Source organism: Copadichromis virginalis, linkage group LG7 (genome assembly GCF_057382275.1).
Source record: "Copadichromis virginalis isolate Kocher_CV1m ecotype Utaka linkage group LG7, C_Virginalis_male_GT1.1, whole genome shotgun sequence".
In the NCBI taxonomy this organism is placed as follows: Eukaryota; Metazoa; Chordata; class Actinopteri; order Cichliformes; family Cichlidae; genus Copadichromis; species Copadichromis virginalis.
In genome coordinates, this window is record NC_140624.1 from 45,828,859 (window position 1) to 45,855,982 (window position 27,124).

Sequence of the window (27,124 nt, forward strand, 5' to 3'; positions counted from 1 at the left end):
CAGTTGCCACTACAGCAATGACTACGAGTGTGTTTTAATAAGTTCACCAAGTTGACAGTCAATGTTTTTCATTGTCATGTAAAAATGTAGCCTAATGTTTTGTAAAAACACAACCCAGTCATATATTTTAGAAGAAAAATTACATTTAGAATGGCGTTAAAAGAGGTTAAAATGCCGTTTTTTCTTTCAAGTCACCCTGTTTACCTCATGGAGGTTTTGTGACAGCTTGCCTTACCTGTCCTAAATACTGCACACTACTGCTGTGTGTGTGCTTTGTGCTATTCAGGTGTTCACCTTCTCCATATCACTTTCACACATGATTTTAAGGCTCCCACCCCTCCCAAAGGTCTTTTGTGTCCTCTTCTTTTAAGGGCTCGTTCCCCTCTGGGCGTGATGATGAGATGATGTGCGCAGGCCAACACTCTGATCTGATTTATGTCTAGTACAACTAACCAGGTGACGGGTTCTAACAGGTGCTGCTTTGGCCCTTAGGGAACTTGTAATGGTAGCATGAATTATGACACCAAAAAGGCATAGCTCTGGGATGACAAGGCATTATTATTCATGGAATACCCATTGGGGAAAAAATGCAAAAAATGTGAGAATATATTTTTTTTTTATGCCTCTTTTTCACACCAGGCAATGAAATTGTACACAGTACGAGTTACATTCTCTGATGTGTTTCAGCTGCCAGGTTATGTCCTTAAAGGGAAATCTTCTCCATGAAAACCAGTAATAAAAGAGAAAGTTATTCAAGTACAAAGAATGGTTACGGATCTCATGTCAGACCCTTAGTTGGTTAGAAAACCGTAGCTTTTTGGGTTTAGATGTTTTTGAAGTTATTTGCTAAAAAATGTGCTTCCATATTTCATTTTCTTGTAATTAAAACATACAGTGTGTGACATATAATGGTTGTGGGCTAGGCTTTAATGCCATATTTTTGTGTCAGCCTGTTGGCTCGGGTAGAGATTAAATGTTTCTTACATGATTTGTGGTTTTTCAGACTTGCCCGATCTGACAGGCACAGTGACAGATTCACTGCTGTTGACAGAGTTGCAGTGATTTTGTCTCTCTCTCACACACACACACACACACACACACACACACATGCTAGAAAAGCATATTTTGCAAACATTCCAGTTTCCTCAAAAATCAGTCTAATGAATTTTATGAAGCGCTACATCGTAACATGTCACTGGATTTAACCTCAGTCTCACTTCCAATAAATGTTTGCCGCTTCAGTCTTTTAGGGGAAAAGGAATGCATGACAGGCAGGGCTTAAACCAGTGAAACTTAATAGTGCGTGAACTACATGACTTGCACCAAGTAAGTTTTGCTCAATTAAGTCCTACTTTCTTACTAATTTCCATGTACAAAATTCACATAAAATAGCACATTTGGCCCAAACGGTGATGTAGGTGGTGTCTCATTTAGCCAAAAAGGATGGCGGTGCAAAAAAGAAAATCAAACTGTTGCCAGTGAATTGAAGCTGATGTCTAACAAGTCTCTGGCAGTGCAGGGTATGCCTTTTATTAACTCCCTTCGCAGGCTTAGTACACTCATTCTGTTACACACCACACTTGGGATTAAAACAAGTTTTTAGCAAGATGTGAATGCAGATGGGGTATTTCATCCCTCATCTGTCGATCCTTACAGCCCTAAACCCCAGGAATGAAAAATTTGACCAGTCTTTCTATTAGAAAAAGAGTGGTGCATTTATAAAAATGCTTCTTTGTTGGATCATGTGTAGACGAAAGTGTGATTATAAATAACATAATAGCCCCAAAGTGAAGCTTCAGAATATTGATTTGAGATTGGTATGTGTTGTTCTGTTTCTAGGTACATCATGAACACCAACTACAATGTCACCCTGGATGGCCCCGCCCCTTGGGGCTTCAGACTGCAGGGAGGGAAGGACTTCTGTCTGCCCCTCACCATCTCACGGGTGAGTGGGACACACACACACACACACACACACACACACACACACACACACACAAGTTATGCATGCTTCACTTCATGACAGTCACTTCAGAGGAATGCTGGTCATTCCTATTATGCCATTTGCCTTGTCACTGACAAAAGTGTGTGTGTCATTTGTCTCATATGTGACACTCAGTGCTGCATTTAGACACTTTTGTTAACACTTCATGCCCCTGTCACTCTATCTCCAATGACCTTTACATGCGTCACAGCAAGGTCATGCCTATTGTGAAAATAATGTGACGGGACATTATTTTCACAACATTTGTCAATTGGAAAAAGTCCCTTGAACCTCACGTGGTTGCTCTGGAAAGATTTGGGGGACGCGGCGTATAGGTGTTAACGGCTGATGAGCGATAGTGCTAAGTGTGCTGACCTTTGCTGACCGTCTGCTGTGGACGCATAAGAACCTGTCTTCAAATGTCTTAACTGAGTGAAACTCTAGAAAGCCACAATGGATCTGTAATAACTATTTAGGACTCGAAGTCACATAAATTCAGAAGTTGAGTGGCCGTATCCTTTCAAGTCCTGAGCTGGCTGATGGATGGCCCGCTGTTTAAAAAGTATGATTGTTTATGAGGTCTGGGCCTCAGCCTACACACAGACATACTGTTTAGGTACACAGTGTGAGAGGATTGTGTGCAAATTGCTGTGGTTGCTGCAAAAATTAAAGGAAGCCTTCAGTGCAGCTCACTGTTTGCAAAGTCAGAATCTATTTCTTCCCAAGGACATCTGAGTTGTCTTTATTATAGTAGCCTTTGCTGTTGTAAAGTAGGATGATAAGGAAGCAACTTGTCCTCTGTGTTTTGAGTGCAGCTGTGCTTCTGTGGGCAGTATCATTTAGTTCCCACTATATCCTGTTTTGAAACTGTAATCTCAACTCTATGACAAAGGTCAGTCACTTTGTTTATTTGTTAGTGGCAGGATCAGTTACAGAACTTTGAATATCATGTGAGGAGAGAAATGACTTTTCTTCTGTGTTTGACAATGTAACTCTGAGAGCATTTAAAAGGCCAGCATAGCTTCCCCGTCTATTTTTAGGTTTTGCAGCTATGATAATAACGGCATGCAGGACATAACGGCGTTGTTGTCAGCAAACCTTCTTGTCATCACATCTTATAGTACAAAACGCATCCACACAATAGCATTTTTCTGTCTATCCGCCGGAGAAGCGCCCGATAAGACATCGTGAACGCTTCCTGACCATCCAGCGTAGATGTCAGTGAAACTGTTGGGAAGACAACGTTGGAGAAACGTGAACATTCACACTAGAGAACGTTTGCTGTCGCATTTTATTTGTAGTGTGAACAAGCAGACAAAAAAACGGATTTGATCCAAAAATCGGAATTGAGCATTAAGACCTGCAGTGTGAATGTACCCTTAGTGTCATTCCTGTGACACATTTTTGTCCCACCACATGACCAGTGAATGGCTTAGATTCTTTTTTTGTTATTTTTAAGGCACCAGGAATAAGCTTAATCCTCTTCTTTGATTATCTTAGTCAGAATCTTGTGGTCACAAATGGCACTGCCTATAAATGATTGTGTGTACGGTAGTAGAGCGGTATGCCATCCGTAAAATTGTCAGAGCTATCAGCTCAGTTTCCAGGTTAGTAAAGGTCACTGTTAAGTTGGTAGGCAGTACATATGTTGAAACATCTGCCAACAGTTTAATCATTACTTCAGTTCCTTCATTAGATGAGTGATGAGAAAATTGCGTTGACCTTGAGCTCATTTTAAGGTTCATTACAGATCCACAATGTTAAACAGACTTAATTTGGAGTGAGACTTACTTTGTTGACATCACATTATAGCGTGCATGTATTTTTGCTTGAATGGATGAGATTGCTGTGGAATAATGATGTAATCACTTTACATATGTTTACCATATGCACATAATTCAAAGATTATACAAAGAAAATGAGGGTGGTCACAAGAACACAGCAGCCTGTTGTTCTGATGCCTTTTTGAAATTTTGCTCTTTGAATGAGTGTTGAAAAGATATATGCTCTACATGAACATTTTCTGTTTTTTAAAAAAGGCAGGATTGATGTGCACCTCAGGTGTTAGAAAAATTTAAGTGAGTGGATGTGTAATTGTTTACGTAACCTTCCAACAAGGCTGCGCACTGTGAAGAGTGGATCACTTAATACTGTATGGCTGATTTATGGAGCAGGGATCCAGTTGTGCATATTACTTGTGTGCGTGTCTCTGTTTCTCCATCCATGGCAGTCTGTGTTTGTTCACTTTTTAGGCATATCTTCACAGGCTTTTGAATCTTTAAAAGACAGAAGAAAAGTGCAATTATATCATTACAGTCTAAATGTGTTGAGTCACCACTCATTGCTTTATTCTTTGCTTCCAAGGACCCAGACTTTTTTGTATTTTTTTTTTTTTCAAAGTAGTCTTGATCAATAGTTCTTCAGGCTTTCTGAAGGTTTTTCAAAGGTTTCCTTTGGACATTGGCTGCTTTTCCACCCATTTTCAACTCAGTCCTTGTATCTAAACATTTTTACAGGAATATTTGGGGTTTTTTCCCAATTTGTTGAACCACTTAACACTGACCTATGGAGTGAGGAGTGAATTAATCTTGTGTCTACATATAACAGGCAACTTGGCAGTGCATTTTAAATTGTATCTTTGGGTACTTTATTGCTAGCATCCAGATCATCGGTGTATATACGAAGAGATCTGGAGAGAGGTACAACAGTTAGTGTCTACAGCCATCTGTAAAACACAGTGGAAGTACACATTTTGATCCACAGTGTAATACCATCTGGAAAACATTTGATTGGCAATGGCTTCATTCTTCAGCACGACAAGGATCCCAAACACACTACCAGTGCAGTGAAAGCACACCTGGATAGACAAACACACAGTGGAACACTATCAGTCATTGACTGGCTTCCTCAGTGTGGGATCATCCTGACAGAGAATGGAACGTAAGGCAGCCAATATCCAAAGAAGAGCTTTGAATGTCCTTCAAGAAGCCTGGAGAGCTATTCCTGAAGACTACTTAAAGACATGACAAGGAAGCTTGACTAAGTGAGTTCAGGCTGTGTTGAAGAATATATGACTTTCAAGCTTATTAGAACAATCTCAAATTTTTGCCTCTTATTGTATATTCATGTATGTTTATGTGTGTTTCAATACATTGCTGCACTTATTTCTCATTTTCCTAACAGAATATAAAAAAACAGGAAGGTTGACTCAAGACTTTTGCACAGTACTGTAATTCTGTTACGCATGTCTGCATCTATCATGCCTGCTTGCTGGGTCATTTGAGGGTCACCACAATGATTTTTTTTTTTCCCCTTTCTTTTTCCTTTCTTTCCCCCCTGACCCCTCACTTCCTCCTCTTGTTTTGCATGTTTTTTGTTATTGTTGTTTTAGTGGGTTGTGATGCTTTAAGGGAAAATAATAGAAACTCATTTTGGCCCTGTGTTTACTTTGAGCGTTTCCACCCCAGCCAAGAGTACGTGTATTGTCAAGCACCACTGGCATATCACATTTATGTTTTTGTTATGGTAATGCTACTTTGACACTGAAAGGAGCAGAATCTGATGGCGTAGTATATCTGGGCAAAAACTTCAACAACACAGTAGGTACATTTTACAGTTTGTGCATTCACGTTAGGGAGGGGAAGTTTTCTTATGGTACGATAATACTGTTCATGTATTAATAGAAAACTCCCCATCGAGTAATATATGAACGTTCGTGTTTTGAGTCTTCAGTAAGAAACTGTGAAACTATTGCTCTTTTTGCAAGTATTGTGAATATTTTTGGTTTCCAGCACCCTTCACTGCGCTCTTTAATTTAACTTTAAACATGTTCTTCACTCGCCAAACATTCCTCTTCACAAACATTTTTCTTAGCCACTTTAAAAATCCAGTGTTTCAAAGGCTAACCAAAACTGCAGTTTAACTGCATCATACTTGTCACACCTCTATAAAACATTGTGAAATGGTGAGCATAAGCTCCAGTGACAAAGAGCTGCTTAAAATGTTTTCTCTGGAGTCAAAAGAAGAAACATTTCTCAACTAAAATGCAGGTGGTTCAGAAAAGACACTTATTTGAGGGTGTTGTATTATTTTTGGCCACATAAGGATCAACTTTAGATATTGTTCTCAAAATGTTCATGTGAACTTGTCATGGCATATTTACAGCAACTGTTGAAGTCCAAGTAACAGGAAAAAAAACAATTCTCCTGGTTGCATAGTATGCAACCAGGAGAATTGTTTTTTTTTTGTTATTGCTACACAGTATTTGAATCTTGTTAAGCTCTTTGGATAAAGGATATTCTTGCTGTCTGACTATAAGCCATAATTTATGGCTCAGCCCAGGCCCAGAAAACATAAAAGCAAGCATTTCAGGAAACCATTGAGACCGATAGCTTGTGGCCTTTGTTGCAAAGCACTAAACATTGTTTTGCATTTTTTCTTTGTATAAAATCTCTTGAGCTTTATTACATAGAAACTAAAATGTAGAAAGCAATTAAATCTACCCAATATCGCTCAGTTTCATGATAAATACATGAACCTAAATGCTACAAAGTTCTTTTAACATTATGTGCTATATGCTGTTGTGTTTTCTGTCAGTCCTATTCCAGTGAATGTGAAATCTCTATAATGCCTTGGGGGAATTTCTTCATATTTGGAACTAGTTTCTACTTGAACTTGAAGTTAAATCAGAATTTCGCAGTCAAACCATTTTTCTTGGCCGTCCTTGAAACTTTTATACACTAAAATGCTGAACAGTAAACTGGTAACGTTTTAAAAAGTCCAAGCTTAACTTACACTGTGGTATTATAGCTCATGCAAAACCACATTTCCTGCCATTACTCAATGTTATGATTCAGCAACAGAGAAGCAGATTGTGACCATATTTCACATTTATTTGGATACTTAATGGGTGACACGAGTCTTTGGTCCCCACATATATACATATAACTGCAAGGTCTTAATTCTGGTTTAAACAGTCTTTCAATATGTGCCTGTTCAGGTTACATATGGGTTTGTTGGAAACCGTTATTTGTAGTATGTGTTTGATCTCTCCGGTGTCTGTCTTGAGTTGTATTGCGAGCATCTGCTTCCAGTCTCCCTAACGTTACATGGCAAAGCTATAAAGGATAACTAAGCTGTCACTTGATTTTGATTTAGATCACTCACACTTTTTTGGATAAAGTATATTTAAAAGTAAATCTACTTCTTTGATTTGACTTGCCAGTTTCCATGAACTAGAATAAGCACATATGCAATAAATGTATTGAAATGTTAGGTGACTACACATTTTTAATTTTAATTTTATTTTTTTGCCAATTCTGCCATTAATGCGTTAATGTAGCAGAGCAGTAGGTAAAAACTGAAAATGACCGTGCCACTTAGTTCAATAAAAGTCCAAAAAAATCCCCTTTTTATTAATTCATGTAAGAGTTGCACAAATCATAGATAAAGGTAGAAACGGGCACTTGGCTTAATCCTCACCATGTCTAAAAGCCTTTTCATATCATCTGGCTCAGCAGTGTTAGTCAGCCGGGTTTGTTTTTGACCTGACTGGAGAGCATTCAGTATTCAGTGCAGGGTTGGTACTGCTTTGTGTGTTTTGTTTGCGTTGCCATGGCGATTTGACTAAGACCTCCTTGTAGGTCTGCTTGGCATCTCGTGCTTTCTAGCAGCCAGACTGATGCAGAGCGAGACCGGGGTCAAACCATGACAACCGCTTTCTACCTCTGTTCAAGTGCCCTTAATTGGGATGTTTGGCTTAAAGGAGAAAGAGTAGCTACAATGTGGTCCCCTCCCAATGTATGCTTCCTCTCCAATGATGCATACTCTTCCGCTTTACTGTTTGAACAGTTTGTGCAAGGTGTTGCAGGTGTGCCATCTTATTAAAGATGACGTCTTGACAATGAGCTGTACTGTACGTGTTAGTTCAGCAGGTTGCTGCACACTGTGCTGTCAAATAGAAGAGACTGTGCTGTAAATATTTACCTTTTGGGGAGCTTTAAAAGTAAAAAAATTTTATGTGGAATTGTTTTCTATCACTCCTATGGACTGTTAACCTTAGGGCTGTATTGTATTTTTGGCATCTTTTCAAATAAAATCTCAAACATGTATTTAGGCTCTTTAAGGTTTTCTATTTGGTGTTCCCAAATCTACAGAAGGAGGTCGACACACTGTATTATTTGCAGGAAAGAATAACACAGGAGTTTGAAAGCATGCTCGTCTAAGGCCACTTTAATAGTAAGTACCAGTAAGAGGTGGTCAGTTTGCTTCATCATGTGCGTTTGTGATGGTATAATTTTAGGTCTGGTCTTTTCCATATAAGGTACTCTATCTTACACTATCCTATAGAGACGTGACATTCATCTCTCAAGCCTGCCAGCTCTTACCACAAGACACTTCCTCCAACATGACTTCCCAGATGAAAAATGACCGCAACCTTCTTCCTTACTCCATAATTTCCTTAAAGCCAGGAAACTAGACACTGACCAGCCAGGGGGATGATTGCTAACCCCATAAAATTGGAGTGTGATCTTAAATGCGTTGTATTATCATAAACACACCCAGTTTATTCAATTTATTATTGACAGAAGAAGTGCCTTCCTCTTCTTCTAGGAAGAGTTTTGCCTGAACTTAAGAAAAAAAAAAAAGGTGGTGTAACAATGAAATCATAAATCAGTGGTATAAAAATACAGCATTGAGTTTAGTAAAGAATCCAAGAGTATTAAGACATTTGGCACCAACAGACTCCAGAGAGGGAACGCATGTGTCATAAATTTAGCTGTAAAAACAGAATCTCTTTTTTTTTTTTTTTTTTTTTCCCCCACCAAAATCTTATAAATGTGTTTTCTTTGTCTTTGTTTGCATATCACTATATTAAGGATACATTAATAATTGTGAACAATTAAATGTGCACTCAATCTTTTAAAAGAAACTTTTTCCCTTTTTTCTTTGTGTCTCTATTTGATTATGACTTTACAATAGATGAAGACACATGGAAGCAATGGACATTTTGGAAACAGTGTTACTTTTTCTTGACTTCTGTTCCACTTGTGAGGTTTCGTAGGTGTCCTTTTTTGGTTTTGGTTTGTTTGAATATAGAGTTCTTAAAATGCTTTTTGTACCAGGAATGAATTTGGCGATCCCTGCACAAATCTGCCATGTATTGGTGAATTTAACTGCAGGCAGGATGTAGTAGTGCTGGAGTTAATACATGTTTAGTTGTAGTGTGGAACAACCAGTTATTATCAGTAACTCCACAGCAGTAAAATCACCAGTGTGGGAGGACCGCTGTAGCGCCACAGTCACACCATTATGCGGCTGGAATCCCATTCATGTAAACAAAGTTGGAAAAAGATGTCATTAACTTGGAAAGCACCAAATTTTTCAGATTTTTTTTTACTCCAAGTTATGCTGTGTGAAACCCTTTTGGATGATTTTATAGCAACATTTGAAAAGAGGTTTTTGATTCCACACATTATGTAATATGGCCTGGATAATTGGATTTGGCGTAACACTTTGCTAAAACATGTTGATCTTTTGAGAGAACTGGAGAAGCACAGCCAAAGTTCCTGTTCATTACTTATCTCCGTTCCATCACGAGTGTCTCAGGCCTCTCCATTTATATTTATAGACCACACATGCCAGGGATTCTTACTGTGACGCCTATTTGTTTCGTGGCCACATGGGAAAGACGGTGTTTGAGTGAAGGTTATCTCTCTGCTCTCTACAGACTAAAGCCCATCCGACAACGCATTTCTTTTTCTCAGAATATTACAAGAGCCTGTTTCTTCTTGTCTTGAGGTGCTGCATTTCTGAGAGCTTTCCATGTAAAGAGCAGTAGCAATCGCATCCTTACAAGGAGAGAACTTCCGATCTTGTTTTCCACCCTTTCTCTCTGCCTGACACTCACAGGCACAGGAAAAAAGAGACTCTGTTTAGTGGAGAGCAATGTCTCACGGTTGTGTGCATTCACAACCCCTCAGCAGCTCTTTGCTGTTGGCCTCCGGAGCTGTGCAGCAGATTTAGACATAGCTGGCAGATGTCAGTAATCTCTGAACAGTGCTTACATCACTTTTATTGCCCCGAAGAGCTACAAGTTACTTTGCTGAAAGTAAATGTGTCACGGGAGACTCAGAGGCACACCTGCCATCATTTACGTAGTCTGGTCTGTGTCATACATTGAGTCAGTTGAAGCTATGATTGTGTTGTGGCTAGTGTAGTGAGCGCTCTGCCTTTTGTTAGTCGTACTTCGCATGTGACAGCGCTATAGTTTTTCCTGGACGCTGGTATGGGTAGATCCATCTAAGCTGGGCATTTGACACTTCCTGCTATTGAACTAGTGGGAAACATGAGGAATGCACAGCTCCAGAGAAATGTGTCGGTCAATTCAAACCACTGTTGTCATTTCCTCATTCTTTCTGCCCCCCTCTTTCCCACTGTTTCCCCCTCCTTTTGTTACTATGAGAGCTCACACAATGGCACTTTCATTACGTTCAACTGGCTGCTTTTAGTGTTACTGATAACCTAAAGGTATTATCTAGCAGTGGTGAAAGTAAACACCTTGTTTGTCTTTTTCCCTTTTAAATCAGCTTTAAAATGATTAACTTAAAAGATAACTTGATGTTGAGAGATGAAAAACACGTGCATTTGGATACATGTAAATTTTATAGGTTAATACGGAGTTTTATGTACAAAGCTGGTACATTTCATTCAATAATCCACTGAATCGATCGACAAAATCCCTTCCTCAGGCTTCACACCCTCTTCGCTTGCATGTGCTGACACTTTCTGAGTTTTGCTCTTTCACAACATTAAGAGACCTTAGCAAGGCCAGCACAGGATGAGTACACAGAATCCCTTTTCTGCCTAAACATGGCTGTACAGGTTTTGAGTGTGTTAAGAGTGTGCTGAGTGATTGATGAAGTGTACTCGCCCTTCTAATCACTGATCAGTCACCGCACCAGTCATGTCGTCATCATCATGTTTTTTTGTTTTGTTTTTTTCAATGTTGATTCCAAAAAAGTCCAGCATGATAGCAAGGGATAGAAAACCTAATAAAACTCAATTTAAATAAAAATAAGTGGATACTACATAAACAGCAGTAGCTGTGTTACACAGCAGGTAAACACGCGGATTGTGTGATGCACCCACAATTTTAATGAATGGAAGGTTGAATCAAGCCAAGAAGTGGAACCAAATAAAATTAACTTCTACAAGAGAAAACACAATCTGTGCATCAGCACCTTTTACCATCACAATAACAAATTACGCAAAAGGGAGAAAAAAAAGCCTGGAGGGGCTCCAGGAATGCTTCTGGAAGTCCCTGCCTGACCAGGCGGGGACTTTTATTTTTATTTTTATTTTTTTTATTTTTTTTTTATTATTTTTGTTTTTTTTAATGATTAAAATGAAAACTTTCAAACCATATGGTTTTGATTTGTGGTCATTTGTCATTTGGTCATGTGAGTCATCTTTGTGGGAAAGTTTTGGCTTTTTTATGGGCAGATGGTTTTGGGTAGATTTAGAGTCCTCTCGCTGATGTTGTGATGTTGATGCTGTGAGGAGAATAAGATGACTATCTTATCTGACAACGGTTACATAAGACAGGAAGTGGAAAGGAATTCACAATAGTTAGTGATTACAAGGGGAAAAAATGAGCACAGTATACATGCATCATAATTACTGGTTAACATTCTTTCGCAGAGTTGTTTAAACTTAAATGCTATGTGAATAGCATTAATTTGAGTGCATAATGATCATACTTTTCTTACTGGTATTTTTTTTTTTCTGCGTCTTTGCAGCTGACTGATGGAGGCAAGGCCACCAAAGCCAAGATGAGTGTTGGAGACATCATTCTGTCAATTAATGGGATTTCCACAGACAGCATGAATCACCTCGAGGCCCAGAACAAGATTAAGGCCTGCACAGGCAATCTCAGCCTCACTCTACAGAGGTAACTGCATGAAAATCACATCACTCACACATCTTGGGACTTCTTCAGGACAACCTATGAATTTCACTTACTTATGTGACTAGACAGACTTCCCTGGGACTCCTGTCAGCATTTAGATTTTTATTAATATGCTGTTATAGCTGGTTTAACACAGCTTCAAAAGCACTATGAAGTGATTTTTCCTACTTGTGTGTATTGAAGCAAATTAAAAGTATTTTGACAAAAGTTATAGTAAATATTTTAAGGTACTTTTTGTAGGACAGAAAGGCTGACAACTGCAAGAAGCAGCTTGATTTTTAGAACTTTACTTTATTTGTGCTTTATTTAATTAGACATTTTTATTATTTAAAGCAGATGAAGTCTTGCTGTGCTAATTAAAACAGTTCAGTGTTTTTGCATTGAGCTGCAGTAAAATCAGAATCAGAATCAGAATCAGAATACTTTATTGATCCCTGGGGGAAATTATTTTTTGTTACAGTGCTCCATTTTAAACCAACATTAAGACAAGACAGACAATACGCTAACTAAGAATAGTACAATATATACATATATATACATACATACATACATAAGTCACTTATAAATAAATATTTGGAAAAGAAACATGTGTAGTTGTAGCAGCAAACAGTGTGTTAAGTGGATGCGTTGTACAGGGAGATGGCCACAGGCAGGAATGATTTCCTGTGTCGTTCAGTGGTGCTTTTCGGTAATCTCAGTCTCTCACTGAACGAGCTCCTGTGACTGACCAGCATGTCATGGAGTGGGTGGGAGGTGTTATCCAACATTGTCTTTATCTTGGACAGCATCCGCCTCTCCGACACCACCTTGAGGGAGTCCAGCTCCATCCCCACAACATTGCTGGCCTTACGGATTAGTTTATTAAGTCTGTTGGCAAAATCAGTGGAAACTGGTTTTATTGGCATAATATTTTATTATATTTTTTATTTTAATCATGTAAAAGCCTTATAGTCAACTATAGCATATAATAAATCATTTTATAGACTAACTTGACCTTGAATGCATTGGTATAAACATAAAATAATATACCTAAATAAATAATAATCAGTAATAAAAAAAAGTATTGTTTTATGGCTGGTTCATTACAGAAAAGTTTGTAAACAATAGTCTACAGATGTTTTTTTTTTTTTTTTTCTGGCTGGTGTAACGTGTGGCACCAAATCTGCAGGAGGCATCCAGCTTTGTATCTGATCATGCTGAGTTCATCAACTGTTTTTCCACTAATTTCATTAGGAAAGTATAAAATTCTGAGACCCACGAGGATATAAAAGTGTGGTGTTAGTGTTTGTTTTGTTTGCTTTTTTTTTTACCAATATTTTTATTGATTTGTCTCATAAGCTAACAAAAGAAACAGATGAAAACAATATGATCCACAAACTGATAGTTTCCATTCCACACATGGCAAAACACATGACGGTGAAAAAGAAATGCTTAAAAATCACTTAAAAAGCAGCTTTCACGTAGTTCAAAAAGAGTCCATTAATCTTTGAAAACTTCAATTTTTTTGACATTGAGCAACTATTTTCTTTCTTTTTTCCCTCCATATACTTCTTCATTTCTAATGGGTTATCAGTCAGAATGCATGCTGAGGCAGGACGGACACACTATAGACACATTTCCCTGCACAACACATGTTAATCATCCTCTGTTCTCATAGCTGAGAGCAAACAAGCCTAACTCTATGGGAAAACACCCATAAACACACATTTGGAGTAGAAATGTACTGATGTTTAGAGGAATAAACTTATAAATAGAGAAAAATGTGGCTTTTCTGCCAAATGCTTGGCAACCATATCGCCACATCAGTGAGAAAAAGTGGCCTCTATCAGTTTCCTGACTGAACAGTCAAATTTGCTGTTTATCTTAATGGGAGCCATTCAGTTAATCTTCTGGAAGAGGAATGGAGTTGACCAGGGAAAGAATAGAATCCCAGGTTTTATGAAACTACTATGCTAATATAGAAGTGTAGGAACAGCATTAAAATCAGTTTGAATTGTTGTAAATATCTCAATGTACTTATTGAACACAGAATTGCATTTAAAATATACAATACAATTTAATGTAGATAAGTACATTTATTGTAATGATCAAGATATTGGTAAATATATTAGATATCAGCAGATATTTTTGCATCCAGTTTGTGATACAGTAGGGAAAAAGAGGAGGGATTAAAATGAGCAATAGTGAAACTCTGTACTATTTTTATTGGCGAGTCTTTTGTCTGAATGAGATGAAGTGGTGAATCTAACAGTGCATACGAATCCAGCGAAGAGCGACTTTACTGTCACATAAACAAAGAGAGCCAAAGCAAGCACGCACACTTTCCAAACTATAAAATTTGTTGACAGAAAACTTAAGCCTGGTTTGCTTGTACTGTCATTCCATCACCACATCAAAGGAGAAAGGAGCCTCTGTGCTTTAATCGTGGGAAAACTGTCTGAAAATAACCCCGTCCTGCAGCTGTATGTAATCTAGTGCGGGTAATGGATGCGCAATGAAACATCAAACATTGCCATTTCAGAGTATACGTAAATGCACTCAATAAACAACAAAAGCCTTCCCTTTGCAAATATTACATTACATTACATATGCTGCTTATTACTTATCTTGTTGAGTGACAGAGTATTTGAAATGCTCTGTGCTTAAATACATTATTTATAGTGTACAGGGTGCATTATATTGGTTTGTATAAAAACTCTTAAGAATACTACAGTACATAAACCGATTAGTACTTTTATGTTGCTATTTTCTGAAATGCTTCAAACCCAGTGTGCATAACTGACACTTGGTGTGAAGCTTTACAATCTCCAATTATGTGCTACGATTTGATTGACAGTTTTGATCCTTGCTGATAAGACTGTTTGTGCCATAGCAACATTACAAGACTACCAAGAGATGATTAATATGGCAGTTAAAAGATTCCTATATTATGTCACTCTGAAGAATGTGAGCTATGAAAAACAGTTCACATAGAAGATATGTGACCATCCAAATAGCATTATTCATCTGACAACATTTAACAGTGCATTTTCTAGACGGCATATGTGTATTGATTTTCTATCAGGAGTTTTATATGAAAGAATATTATGGTCATTAATATCAAAGTCTAAAAAAATGACACTTTAAGTACGTTTAATCTTGCATGAAAATGGCGGTAAAGTTACTCTGACACGGTGACGCTGCATAGAAAATAGTTTAGTTTCTATTCTGGTAGGAGTGGTCTCTTCTAGGATGACAATGGCTCCCTTCATAAGACACCAGGTGTTACTGAAAGGTTCAGTGACTATGAAAATGATGTCGGTCATATGTTCTGACTGCTTAGAAGCACTCTCAGTCATTTAAAATGCCAAATTCCAGTCATCCAGTAGAATAACACAGACTTCTAAAACCATTGTCAGTGTCTTTTCTGGAAATGTGTAATGGCCCAACATTGTCTTAAGACACTTGTCAGGTATGGCATGCAAACTAATGATGGTGTTTAAAGACGCCAATTCCAAAAAAAGTTGGGATGTAAATGAATATCAGAATGCAGTGATGAATCTTATGAATCTGTATTTTGCTCAAAGTAGAACACAGAAAATGAATGACATATTTAAACTGAGAATATGTAACATTTTTAAGTTTCAAGTTTGAATTTAATGCCATCACAAATGTTGTGACACAACCAAATTTACCACTGTGTAGCATCTCGTCGTCTTTTAAAGGTCTGGAGACCAGTTGCTGGAGTTTTGAGAAAGGAACGTTGTCTCATTCTTGTCTGATAGTCCCGGGTTGTCTTTGTCATATTTTTTTGTTTCATGATGTTTCAATTGGTTTCAGTTGGTGAAAGGTCTGGTTTGCAGGCAGACACCCAGCACCCAAGTTCTTGTCCTACGAAGCCGAGCCATAAAGCCAATAGATGGAATACGTGGTTTAGCACTGTCTTTCTGAAATACGCAAGACCTTCCCTGAACAAGATGTCTGGGAACATGTGATGCTCTAAAACCTGTATATACCTTTCAGTACTGATGGCGCCTTCCCAGATTTACAAACTGCCAACTCCACATGTACTATACGTGCAATAAATAATGAGATTTTTAATCAACAATTTGTATACAGTTTTTTGCTTTTTCATAAAGTTCTGCCGATATATGGCCATCAAATTCAAACCTAACTAGTATATGACCTTTACTGTTACATTTTCTCAGTGGTACATTTTATATCTTTTCTGTTTTGTGAAGAAAATACTGGTTTATGAAATGTAAAAAATCATTTATTGTCCATTCTTCTTTTATTTACACTTAACGGTGTCCCAACCTTTTTGTATAGCTACCAATGTGGAAAAAATAGGTGATCACTGAAGTGAATTTACATAAGGGCCCGGAGGAATTTGAAGTCAAATTGCACGACTTGCTTCTACCACACATACACCGATTTCAATGCATTAATATTATTCTATTGTTGCTAGGTGAGGATAAACATGTTATCATCAGAAAGGAAATGAACCTTGGAAGTGCCCTTCCTATCCTGTTGTTGCGTTATATAGTAAGTCATAACAAATGACTAGGTGAGGGTGAGCTGTCATGGAGTTTCTGGCAAATGGATAAAACCGGTTTTATTTTCCAAGACTGTAGTATGAGAAAAGAAATTTAAGCATCTCTGTTTGCTCATTGTCAGAATGTCATTAATCCGAGTGGAATATATATTATTTAGTTTTGCGGTTTCGTGTTTTGAATTGGAATCACAACCAGGAAGACTCAGTATAATTATATTTAGTTTGGCTGTTTTTGTGGTGAATCCAGTCGCTTCTATGGTTTAGTTTTACTGGCATGCACATTTACACACAAGACAGCATTTGCTGAAAATGGTCATTTTTAATGACCTCAAAACACTGGCTGTCTAAATGTTTCAGACTGAGATCTTCCACATCATCTTTGTTGATGTGCACAGAGTAAACATGAAGAGTGGGCTTGAGTGAATTTTATCCTTTTTTTTTTTTTTTTTTTTTTTTTGTTCCAGTTTCATGGAAATCTTGTTGCTGACCAGCTAACATTGGCAGCTGTGGAAAGAAGTCTTAGGAAAGTATGATAATTGATGTTTATTTATTGTCACTGAAATATGCAGCACGGTGTAATAAAACACCATTTCCGAAAGCTTGTGGCAGGGTGCACCTGGTTCCAAAACCTCAAAGATAATACAGATCAGCACAGCCAGCCCCCGTGAACCACTCTTTTTGGATTTTCTTTTCCACATTTAACACTAACAGCGTGAGAATCCTTTTGAAAGGTGTTAATTGTGCAACTGCTATATTAATGATCCGATACAGAAAGTTTGCTGCCCAGAAGAACCGATCATTGTGCTTTTGATTGTTTTCAAAAAGTCAAAAGAAACCAATAAATGGGAGGGAGAAAGTAGAAAATTGCAAAAATATCCTCTTCTAACCAGAATCCTATGAATTTGGCATCACTTTTGCTATCATTAGATTTGTATCTGCAGCCTGTGCTTTAGCTGTGTTTTTAGCTAAACAGTAGTCACCTGCTAGGCTGCTCTGGAGTCTGTCTGCAGACACATCTATATATAGCCAATGTACACCCAACCTGTCTTACGCTGTTTATATCACAGGGAGATACAGAACAATCCAATGCAGTCCAAAGCCCTCACTTACTGCTGGCTTAGTCAGATGTGGTGTGGTGGTTGGAAGAAACGTAAGAAAGGATGAGGGTTTATTAAATTGCTTGGACACTGCTTTCAAAAAATACATTAACTAGAATCTGTTTATTCTGTTGTGGGTTCAGTGATTCATCCTTAAGGAAAATTCATTTTCCAGCATAAATCAACCTGGTCTGGATGTGACTTGGGTTTGCTGAATATAATCAAACTGAAATCTGAATATCTTGTTATGATGCTGTAGTTCACTTTTTTTGCATATTGCAATTTTCTTGCCAAGACAAGCGCACGCGATCAGTGAGTATCACTTTCACGTGTGGAGGAGCTGTAATATTCAGAGTGATGCACGTGCGAATGGTATGAATGTCCTCTATCAATCTAACACACGTGACAGCTGATACGGACAAGAGCGCAGGGTTCTGGCTCGGCAAATATACACACACCGGACGTGCAGAGACAGGAGATTACTATGTTAGTTAGTATCCACGCAACTGACTAGTTACATGCTGATAAGCTTTACCTCAGTGAGCAGCATGTGTGTGTCACCTATTTAAACCTCCGTCCCCACTCTTGTCTGTTGTAACATTCACTATTTCCTCTTCAGAGATGCGCATTCATATTGAAATATGAAGGGGGAGGGCGCATGGACAGACAGGAAAAGCATTGTGCCAAACACATGCCGAGTTTTGCCATTGACCGGATAAGCTGGCTGCATAAAAACACAAATACAAAAAAAATGTTTTTTCGTACAACATCCCCTAATGTCTCATATCTGTTGAACTTAGTTGTTTTCTTTCACTTTTTGTTTTTGTTCATCTTCTTTCTTCCATGTCTGACAAAACACATTGTGATTTCCACATCAGCTACAAAGTTCCAACAGTTTTGCACAAGTTAAACATAACAGGGCAGACTTCGTTCAGCAGAGGTTTTGGAATAATGTAACCTTTTGTATGCATGAATTATCCTCAGCCCTATCTTCCCATGTGTCATATCTGAGCTTTAATCAGACAGATGTTGCTATAGATTCTTTCCAACATCAGAAAATGCATGTGAAACGCGTATGGGGAAAATTAACGGCCACTCCTATGTGAGCAGTTTTTCCTCTCCATCAAAAAGTGGGTATGCGGGTCTGCAGGCTGGTAAGGCACATGTCTGTGTTGAGAAAGCTGTGTCTCTCCATCATTCAGTCAAATGCCATATGCCAGACTGTTTCTCTTGGCCCTCAAAGAGACGCAGGCAGAGTGGAAATACGTCACATTGCTTTGCCCTCAGGCTGATTCCTCCTGTTGCCTCCTCATTCTCATGTTCTGGATCTGTGGGTGTGTTGGTGTGTGACAGAGTGGGAACACTGAGAACTCTATGTTGATGAAAACCATGCTCTGCTTTTTTTCCTCTGAAGAAATCTTTTTGGTGTCTAATTTAGAAGTCAACCAGATGTAATATTTATTATTCATCATTTCATTTGGTGCATAATCTAGAATTTTGTGCACATAACACGTAAATCTTTGCCTGTGACACACGATTAGACAAATACTAAAGGTGGAACTATGTCTTCATGAGTATATACAGTAATACAAGTAGTGGTGCTTTGATACAGAAGGAAAACAGTCCAGTAATCTTATATAATATATAAAATAATAGTTAGTTTCCATAAATTATAATGAGAGAATACTTCTCAACAGAAACCAGCTTCATAATGAAAAGTAGAACACAGATAGTTGTCACGATACCCTTGACACTCTTAGGTCTGAATATCTAGTTAAACTGAGCTTAACCAACACATACAGCTGGACTTTGAACCTTAAATACACACTTGTGGGCCCGTTGTGTTACGCAGTGTCTGTCTCTTTGTCGTAGGAGAACAAAAGCAGGTCCAGCTAGGATAGCAGAGGGGCTGAGCGGACCAGATGTTCACGGGACCACCCTGTCAAGTGTTTGTTCAGTTTGCTCTGGGAAAAGGCTGACAGAGTGAATCCGCCCAGCTGCCCCAGTCTGCGACACTGATATCGGATACATGCTGCCTCATTTTAGGCTGGTTTCTGTTTTTCATGGACTGTGCTGTTTGATCTTTAGACCTTTTGCTGTTTTCCTTGGCACAGTGTGGTGTTTCCTTCATAAGCAACTATAGCCTAATGGTGCAATGGAATAGTACACTGGAAAATAAGCATACTGTATATTAACTGTTAAGTGGAAAACCGTCAATGCAAGTAAGGGCACAGATGACATCAACATCTGGTTGAAGGGTGGGGCTCTTTAATAACCTGGTTTTGGCTCAGTTATTGCACTTCAGCACAGTCAGAAAGGAAATGCGTGAATTTGTTGACTATTTTCCTTATAAGGGATGGCAGCGAAAGGAAGCGAGCCAGAGGACATACCATAGCTCCTGGTCCGGAACCAGCCTTGCTGACTCACTGTCTGTCTTTTTTGTTTTATCTTAATGAGGCATAAGAGGCACATTGTCTTCATGTTCAGACCAAATATAGGACACATTGTTAACGAATGCCTCTGTCTGTATTTGAATCTTAAGAGATCACTAAGCGTGTTTTGTGCTTGTCATTATTTATATATGCTGTTACAGTGGTGGTGGCTCAAGATAGCCAAGCATCAAATTATGAAATTAAGAAGGATATGTACAAGTAATCACTTTAGACTGCTCTAAGAGTCTTTGTATGATGTCAGTGAGAGCATATATCCCTCATATGATGATCGCAGCCGTACATCTCTGGTTTATGAGGGACAGCCAATCACAAGAAAGTAATAGAAAGATGCATAAAACAGTTTCTTTCAGACAGAGAATGAGCTGAAGGGCTGCAGCAAGGCTCAGCATAAGATCAGTAAAGACTATTGTGAATTGTAAAACATGCAAGGTTATTGATGTAGACTCTAAAAATGTATATGCGTAAAGAAAAGAGCTTAGTAGGGTCCACTTTTAAAAGCCTTAAATTTACCTAACAAGGGCTTACAATTGGTTAGTTTTGTTTGACGCTAAGAACTGTGCTGGTTATGATATTTGTACATACATGATGCAGATTTCAATGTTTTCCTAAACATCTTGAGAAAAAGAGATTACTCTCTTCTCCCACAGCAGCTAAAATTATGGCAGCTGCTTTGGTCATAAGTACAAATCAAATCTATCCCACACTTCAACAGCAGGCTGCAGAAGAAAACATGCTTTAAATTACAGTGAGTTCACACATACTGCAGGTTTTGCTTGTTGCTTCACTTACACATGATATATATTTGTTGTTAATCACTGTTGAATATTTCCTCCTCCAGGCTGCTATTTCTTTGTATCTATTTGAATACATAAAAAGCATGTTTAGGTGCCAAAGACATTATGTTATCACACATTGTGATTATTATCATTAATACCTTTACTCTGAATTGGTGCAAAGTGATCTTTGTTTTTAAAGAATATCGTTTGGGTTTTGAAGAGTTTACAGCTTGGGCAGTAAATTACAAAACTTTTTTTAAATTAAATTTTCCATGCAGCCATTAAGTTTCTACATTTAGGCCTGTATAAAATTCTGTGTAAGCCTTTGTTTAATTAAATTCCCCATGTTATGGTTTATTTGTTTCTCTGCATTAACTCTATTCAGCAGGTACACTGTAACCGCAAACTGTTCTCAAACCGTGTGCTGAAACATGACGTAATCTGATGTGCACTTCCTTAGAAATGTAACAACACACCACATCAACACAGTCTGTTAGAGGGATAAATGTTTGCACTGGCGTCAGCCACGTGCGTAGGCTGCATAATAGGCTCTACATAGAGAAACTCTAAATTAGGGTTTAGCAGTAATCAAATTCAAATTTTATTTGTCACGTACACAGTCATACACAGTACGATATGTAGTGAAATGCTTGGACAACTGCTCGTGACCTAAAGAAAACAAAAAAGGAAAAGGCTATGAATAAGATAGGAAATAAATATGAAAAATTAAAAAGGGTAAATTTAACTAGGAAGGAATAAAATATAAATTAAGGTTAAAAATGAAATAACTGTACAACACAAATTAGAATGAAGGGTAAATTTAACTGGGAAAGAATAAGATAAAATATATAAATTAAAGTTGAAAATAAAATAACTGTACAACAAAATACACAATATACTGTAGAACTATATAAGAATGTATGAAGAAATATAAATAAATATATACACAATAACAGCAGCTGTACAAGTATTAACCGGAAATGAAGAATATAATGTCCAGTGTTGTGCAATCCACATTATGTCTTGTGCAGTGCAAATATGCTTAAAGTGATTTAAGTGATGAAGTGAAAACAATGTCCAGAATGTCCAGTGTGTGTGTGTAAGAACCATATGTGTGGGTCAGTACTGTGTGGTGGTGTGATTGAGAGACCGTATCGCCTGCGGGAAGAAGCTCCTCCTCGGTCTCTCTGTGTTGGTCTTCAGGGAGCGGAATTGCTTTCCTGACCTCAGCAGAGAGAACAGTCTGTTGTTGGGATGGCTGAGGTCCTTCACGATCTTCCTGGCCTTGGTCCAGCACCGCCTGCTGTAGATTGAGTGCAGGTCAGGGAGCTCGGAGCGGATGGTGCGCTCAGCTGACCGCACAACCCTCTGTAGAGCTCGTCTGTCCTGCATGGTGCTGTTCCCGAACCAGGTTAAGATGTTTCCCGCCAGGATGCTCTCTATGGTGCACGAGTAAAAGTTCCTGAGCACCTTGGAGGGTCATATTCAGCTTGTAAATATTCAGTAGCGGTCATATTCATGCTTGTAAATCGCGCTATTTTTAGTGAACTTTATGGTTGAGAGTTGTACATGAGATGTCTATACCGGATGTGCATTTTGCATTAAATTGAAGCATGTGGATAAAGTGCATATGTCTGTCCTTTGAAGTGATTCTCTTTTCCCACCGTGGCCTTTGTTGAAATTGATATTGCTTATGCTTTTACACCTTCTCCAGAAATTCTTAGGAAATGCTCTCTAATCCTAAGAACAGGTCTGAGAATAGGGCCTTTGGAAAAAGACAGAGACGTGAAACATAAGACCGGTGTTCGGCAGCTCATAATGAAACCTATTAATTGTCCACAAACAAATTAAGCCCCGACTTGAACCATGTTTTTCTATTACACATTTAGTAGGTCTAGTGAAACCAAGTCAATTGCAAAATGATGCTGAAAAGATGTTTAATGAGCACTGATTAAATAATCTTCTTTCTGTCTTTTCAGGCCCTCTGCTGCCCCTTCTAAAGATGGAGTACCCAAGGTTTGAAGGAAAATATTTGTTATATAAAATAGATTAGCTTAAGCTATTTTCATCTCTATTTATTTATGAAATAGTATAGGTTTACATGCAAGTAAGCATCCTCGCTGTGCCCTTCTGAGATTATGTTGATCCACAGTTTTGGTTTGGCATGTCCAATGGCCCAGAGCACCATTTTTAACCTATATGACACAAACAAAGTGTGTGAAAACAGTTTATTTACATGTTGTGCTGTGCTGTTGGGAATGCTGTTTCAGAGTACATGCATGGGATGTTTTGTTGTGAACTTGTTTGTGCATGTTGTTTGTCTTCACTTTCATGCAGGATGAACCTCAAGAAATCATTAAGCCCGTTCCAATCACTCACCCTTCCCCAAGCACCACATACACCAAGCCAATAAGTCAGGCCACTCCTGCATACAACAAGACCGCTCGTCCATTTGGCGGCAGCAGCAGTGGGGCTTCCTCCTCACCGGCTGCTCCTAAAGTCGCTTCTATACCCTCTGAGTCATCTGCTTTTACACCAGCTGCCCCTTCCCAACTGCCGCAACCTCCGTTTCCGCTCAGGTCGAGCCAAGCTGCCACAGACTCTGCTCCAGCCAGTTCAGTTCCCAAACCCAGCCCTGGTCGCTCCACCTTCACGTCCTCATCCACCTCTTCCTCCTCATCCAACTCCTCCTCTCCTGCCAGAATGACAACCACCTCCTCCCATCCTAACGTCCCACAGCCCTCTGTCTATAACACACCTATTAACCTTTACTCCAATGCCAATGCTTGTGAGGTGGCTGTCGGACAGAGGCGAGGTCTTTTGGAGAGCCAGGGAGTGTCAGAGCATGTTAATGGGTATGTACCATTTATCAATCTAAAAGGAACTAAAGGTGGAAACTATTATTTACAAATATAAACACAATATGTGCTTCAGTAAACCACAGACATCGTAGTGTCTCAAATTTCCTAAAATATTGCCTTGAATGAATATGAAATATCTTAATCTGATTTTCCGCTCTTACCTCACTGGCAGCGGGAGCTCGTTTACACTTTACAGCTGTCGAACAGATACTCTATCTAAACTGCAGTACTTGCATCAACATTTGTTTTTAATTAGCTTAAATCCTTGCAGCTATGTACTTCTAAAGACCACAGAGGAAGCAGTTTGGCTGGATTGGTCTTCATCAGCAGGTTTTTGGATCAGTAGCCGGGCTACAGTAGCCTGATCTACGTTTACCACTCATTATTTTTTTCTGTCAAGTGAAAAAATATGTCATAGCGATGTGATTTATGTTACCAGAGTGCATACATTGGTGAATTTATTTTTTAGTATATAAACTATGGAAAATAACACACATTGAGGGCCATGATACTGAAGTACAAAATCCTTTACATGTAAAACTGCTTTCTTTACCATCTCGTCAGTCTTTTCTTTGCCTGCAATCTTGGACTGTTGGCCTCTAGAAGGTGTGTGTGTGTGTGTGTCTGTGTGTTAACCTGCATGTCTTCTTGTTGTGGTTTCTGTGGTTTCCTCAATGCACATTCTCTCAGAAGGGTGTTTTGAACTATACTTGTTCTTTCCGACTGGTCTATTTATGTTCCTTATGGGCTTCAATTATTTTCCATATACCCTTTCTTTACCCACAGGAGGAAGAAGAGACAGATACCAAGTTAGTGCAGTGAATGATAAAGTAGCTTTCTAACCATGTGGAATGTGATTATAGCCTTTACATCTCTCTACTTTATGATTACCGAAGGCATGCTGCTTGCACCTCTTTGACCTAATCCTCACAAACCTTATGTTTCTATTCATTAAATTACCATACTTGCTTATTTCAAGGTCCAAGGAACTGTGAAACCCTGTAAATAACCAATCTCTGATTCTAACCCCCACACGACACCCAGCCAGGAGGTCACTTCATACTGTTAATTATTATTTTTTTAGTAGCATCAGGCTCTGTGCTGGTTAATACCGTGTTTACACCCAGTGAAGTCTGGCCTGTCATCACACTGGGCCTCTTAAGTCACTCAGCTCTGCATCTGTCTGGCTCCATCTGCTACTGTGTTTATTCAAGGCCAATCAAATCACAGCCAGTGTATTGTGTTTTGGTTGAGAATAGCCTGTTTTGTGCGCTTTTTGATCGCACCGTGTCTCCTCTCTCTTGAAACAAACACATAGTGGAGCAGCTTACATAAACTTGGGCTTTTGACATTCAATCGACCCAAAGCTTAGACCAGTACTCGAACACTACACTTATTGTATTCCAGAGTGCGGTAAAATTAGTTTGGGTGGAAAAGACGAGCCCTTAATTCGAGAGCACATCACTCCCATCTTGTGGTGAATTGTGGTCATTGTCGTTTCTCAGTCACTCCCTGCTGTTAACATGCAGCCCGTGTGTTGAATTAAACTGTTTTTGGCTTCTCTTAACTCGTGTCATCAAGCATTAGACATTAAGCAGAGTTTTTAAGGACGTTTCATAGATTTTATTCACTGGCTGACTTTTACTCCAATAGTGAAATGTAGAAAAATCTGGGCAGTGCTTTAACTTTCAGATCATTTCTGTCCTTGTTCCTTTTCTCCTCTGTACATTCTCATTGCTCGCCTGCAGAACTTCACCTCCAGCTAGACCTCGGAGGTAAAAATCGAATAGCTTTTAGGTCACAGTGTGAAACCTGCATCTACAAGCTGCACCTTCTATTGATACTGACTCAGTACTGAGCTTTTTGCACATGTGTGCACAGCGTGTGTGTTGGTTGCCGTGATGGCAAGAGTGTTACACCTCAAGTGTGCATTTAAAATGGTTTGACTGTGTTAAATATTCGAACTTGTACTAAATTCATTATTTGTGTTATGTCGGGCAGAGATTATCCTCCTTGATGCATGTTTAAAGCACAAAAGTTTACCACGTCCTTAATATGATTTCTTCTTATTTGTTTAATTATAAAGGAAAGCCGCTGTGCAGCCTGAGAATCATTCATCCCCACTAAGTGATGCCAGCAAGAAGCGTCTGATTGAGGACACAGAGGACTGGCACCCACGAACAGGCACCTCCCAGTCACGCTCCTTCCGTATCCTGGCCCAGATGACTGGCACTGAGAACGGTGTGTACCAAAATAAAATGCTGAAACTAGCCGGACATTATTTTAGGAACCAGGAAATACTGTAAGGATCAGTTCAGTGTTAAATTCCAGTTTCTAAACCACTGCTTGTAATTGCAATTTAATTAATTGTATTATATTTATATTATATAGTATATTTATACTTTCTTTCAAGCTAACTTCTAGTATAATATTTCAAATAACAGCATTTTTATACTCGGACTTCTATTGCTGGTGTAGATTATAGTGATTTTGCAGCTTCCTCAAATAATAGAAAAAAGCTTTCATCACCATATGATTGATTTATTATTTCATATTACAGTTTTGACTGTAAGTGACATTTGATGTTACATGAGCAGGCTGTGGTTTGGGCTTTTCCTCCAGCTCTAAGGGTAGTGTTTGTGGATCACTTCAGATGCATGATGACATTTACAGTGGCTCACTTCAGTGAAGTAAGATCAGATGTCTTTTCCCTCTAATTTTGTCAGGCACACTTACCAGACTGGTGTGAAACACATGTGATTTGTTGTGTGTGGTGTGTCTGCAGCTGAGCAACTGGAGAATAGTTCAGGAAGTCTTATCACAAAATGAGCCTAAAATAGGTTCGAGTAGAGGTAAAGCTACAACCTTTAGAAAGCTGAGCGTAAAACCTGGCCTTGCCTTCCTTCAGAAGCTGATAAACTTTATGTCCACAGCCCCTAAATTATAAAAGCATGTGTCTTCATATATGTTCACTGACTATTTAATCCACATTCAGCTTCATTTTCATTGGTGTTTTTGGTTATTTTCTGTTGCAGAACAAACCCCAGACAACAGTGGAAAGAAGTAAGTACTGTAATCTTATTTGTCTGGTTTCATTTTTCTCACTGTCTGGGTGTCTGCGTTTTGAGTACTTTTGCAGGAAGAAATGCATCTGCTTTGGCAGTTGTACTGTTATAAGAAGTTCTTGATCACAGAGGTTTTGGATTCAGAATTGGCCCTCAGAATAATTGTATAAGCATACGGACGAGCCTGTGATTTAAAGTAAAGCACTGATTTCCTGATCTTAACGCTCGAATTATTCTTAATTTGGAGAAGCCAGTTTCAAAGCTCTTGGGGGAGAAGATGGGTGAGTGGAGACAGCCACTGGCTTAGTGTAGGCCGTGATTTCTACGGCTTTTCTCATGTTGAAGTTGAGTTAATCCGCAGTAAACACAGTCTGCCCGCTGTAC

At 38.7% G+C, this 27,124-nt stretch overlaps 1 protein-coding gene across 3 annotated transcripts in view; it reads left to right on the forward strand.

The window, feature by feature from the left end:
* LOC146705864 (PDZ and LIM domain protein 5-like) overlaps positions 1-27,124 on the forward strand; it is a 35,008-nt gene that overhangs the window by 2,259 nt on the left and 5,625 nt on the right. The window contains exons 2-8 of one of the 3 annotated variants that reach the window (XM_085463726.1): positions 1,840-1,945; positions 11,785-11,936; positions 22,794-22,830; positions 24,462-24,484; positions 25,424-25,450; positions 25,762-25,916; positions 26,711-26,738. In XM_085463726.1, the coding sequence (XP_085319852.1) occupies positions 1,847-1,945; positions 11,785-11,936; positions 22,794-22,830; positions 24,462-24,484; positions 25,424-25,450; positions 25,762-25,916; positions 26,711-26,738 (521 nt within the window). In that variant the 5' untranslated portion in view covers positions 1,840-1,846. Of the gene's footprint in view, positions 1-1,839; positions 1,946-11,784; positions 11,937-22,793; positions 22,831-23,151; positions 23,670-24,461; positions 24,485-25,423; positions 25,451-25,761; positions 25,917-26,710; positions 26,739-27,124 lie in introns of all 3 variants that reach the window. The other 2 variants (XM_085463725.1, XM_085463727.1) reach the window with 2 other exon arrangements.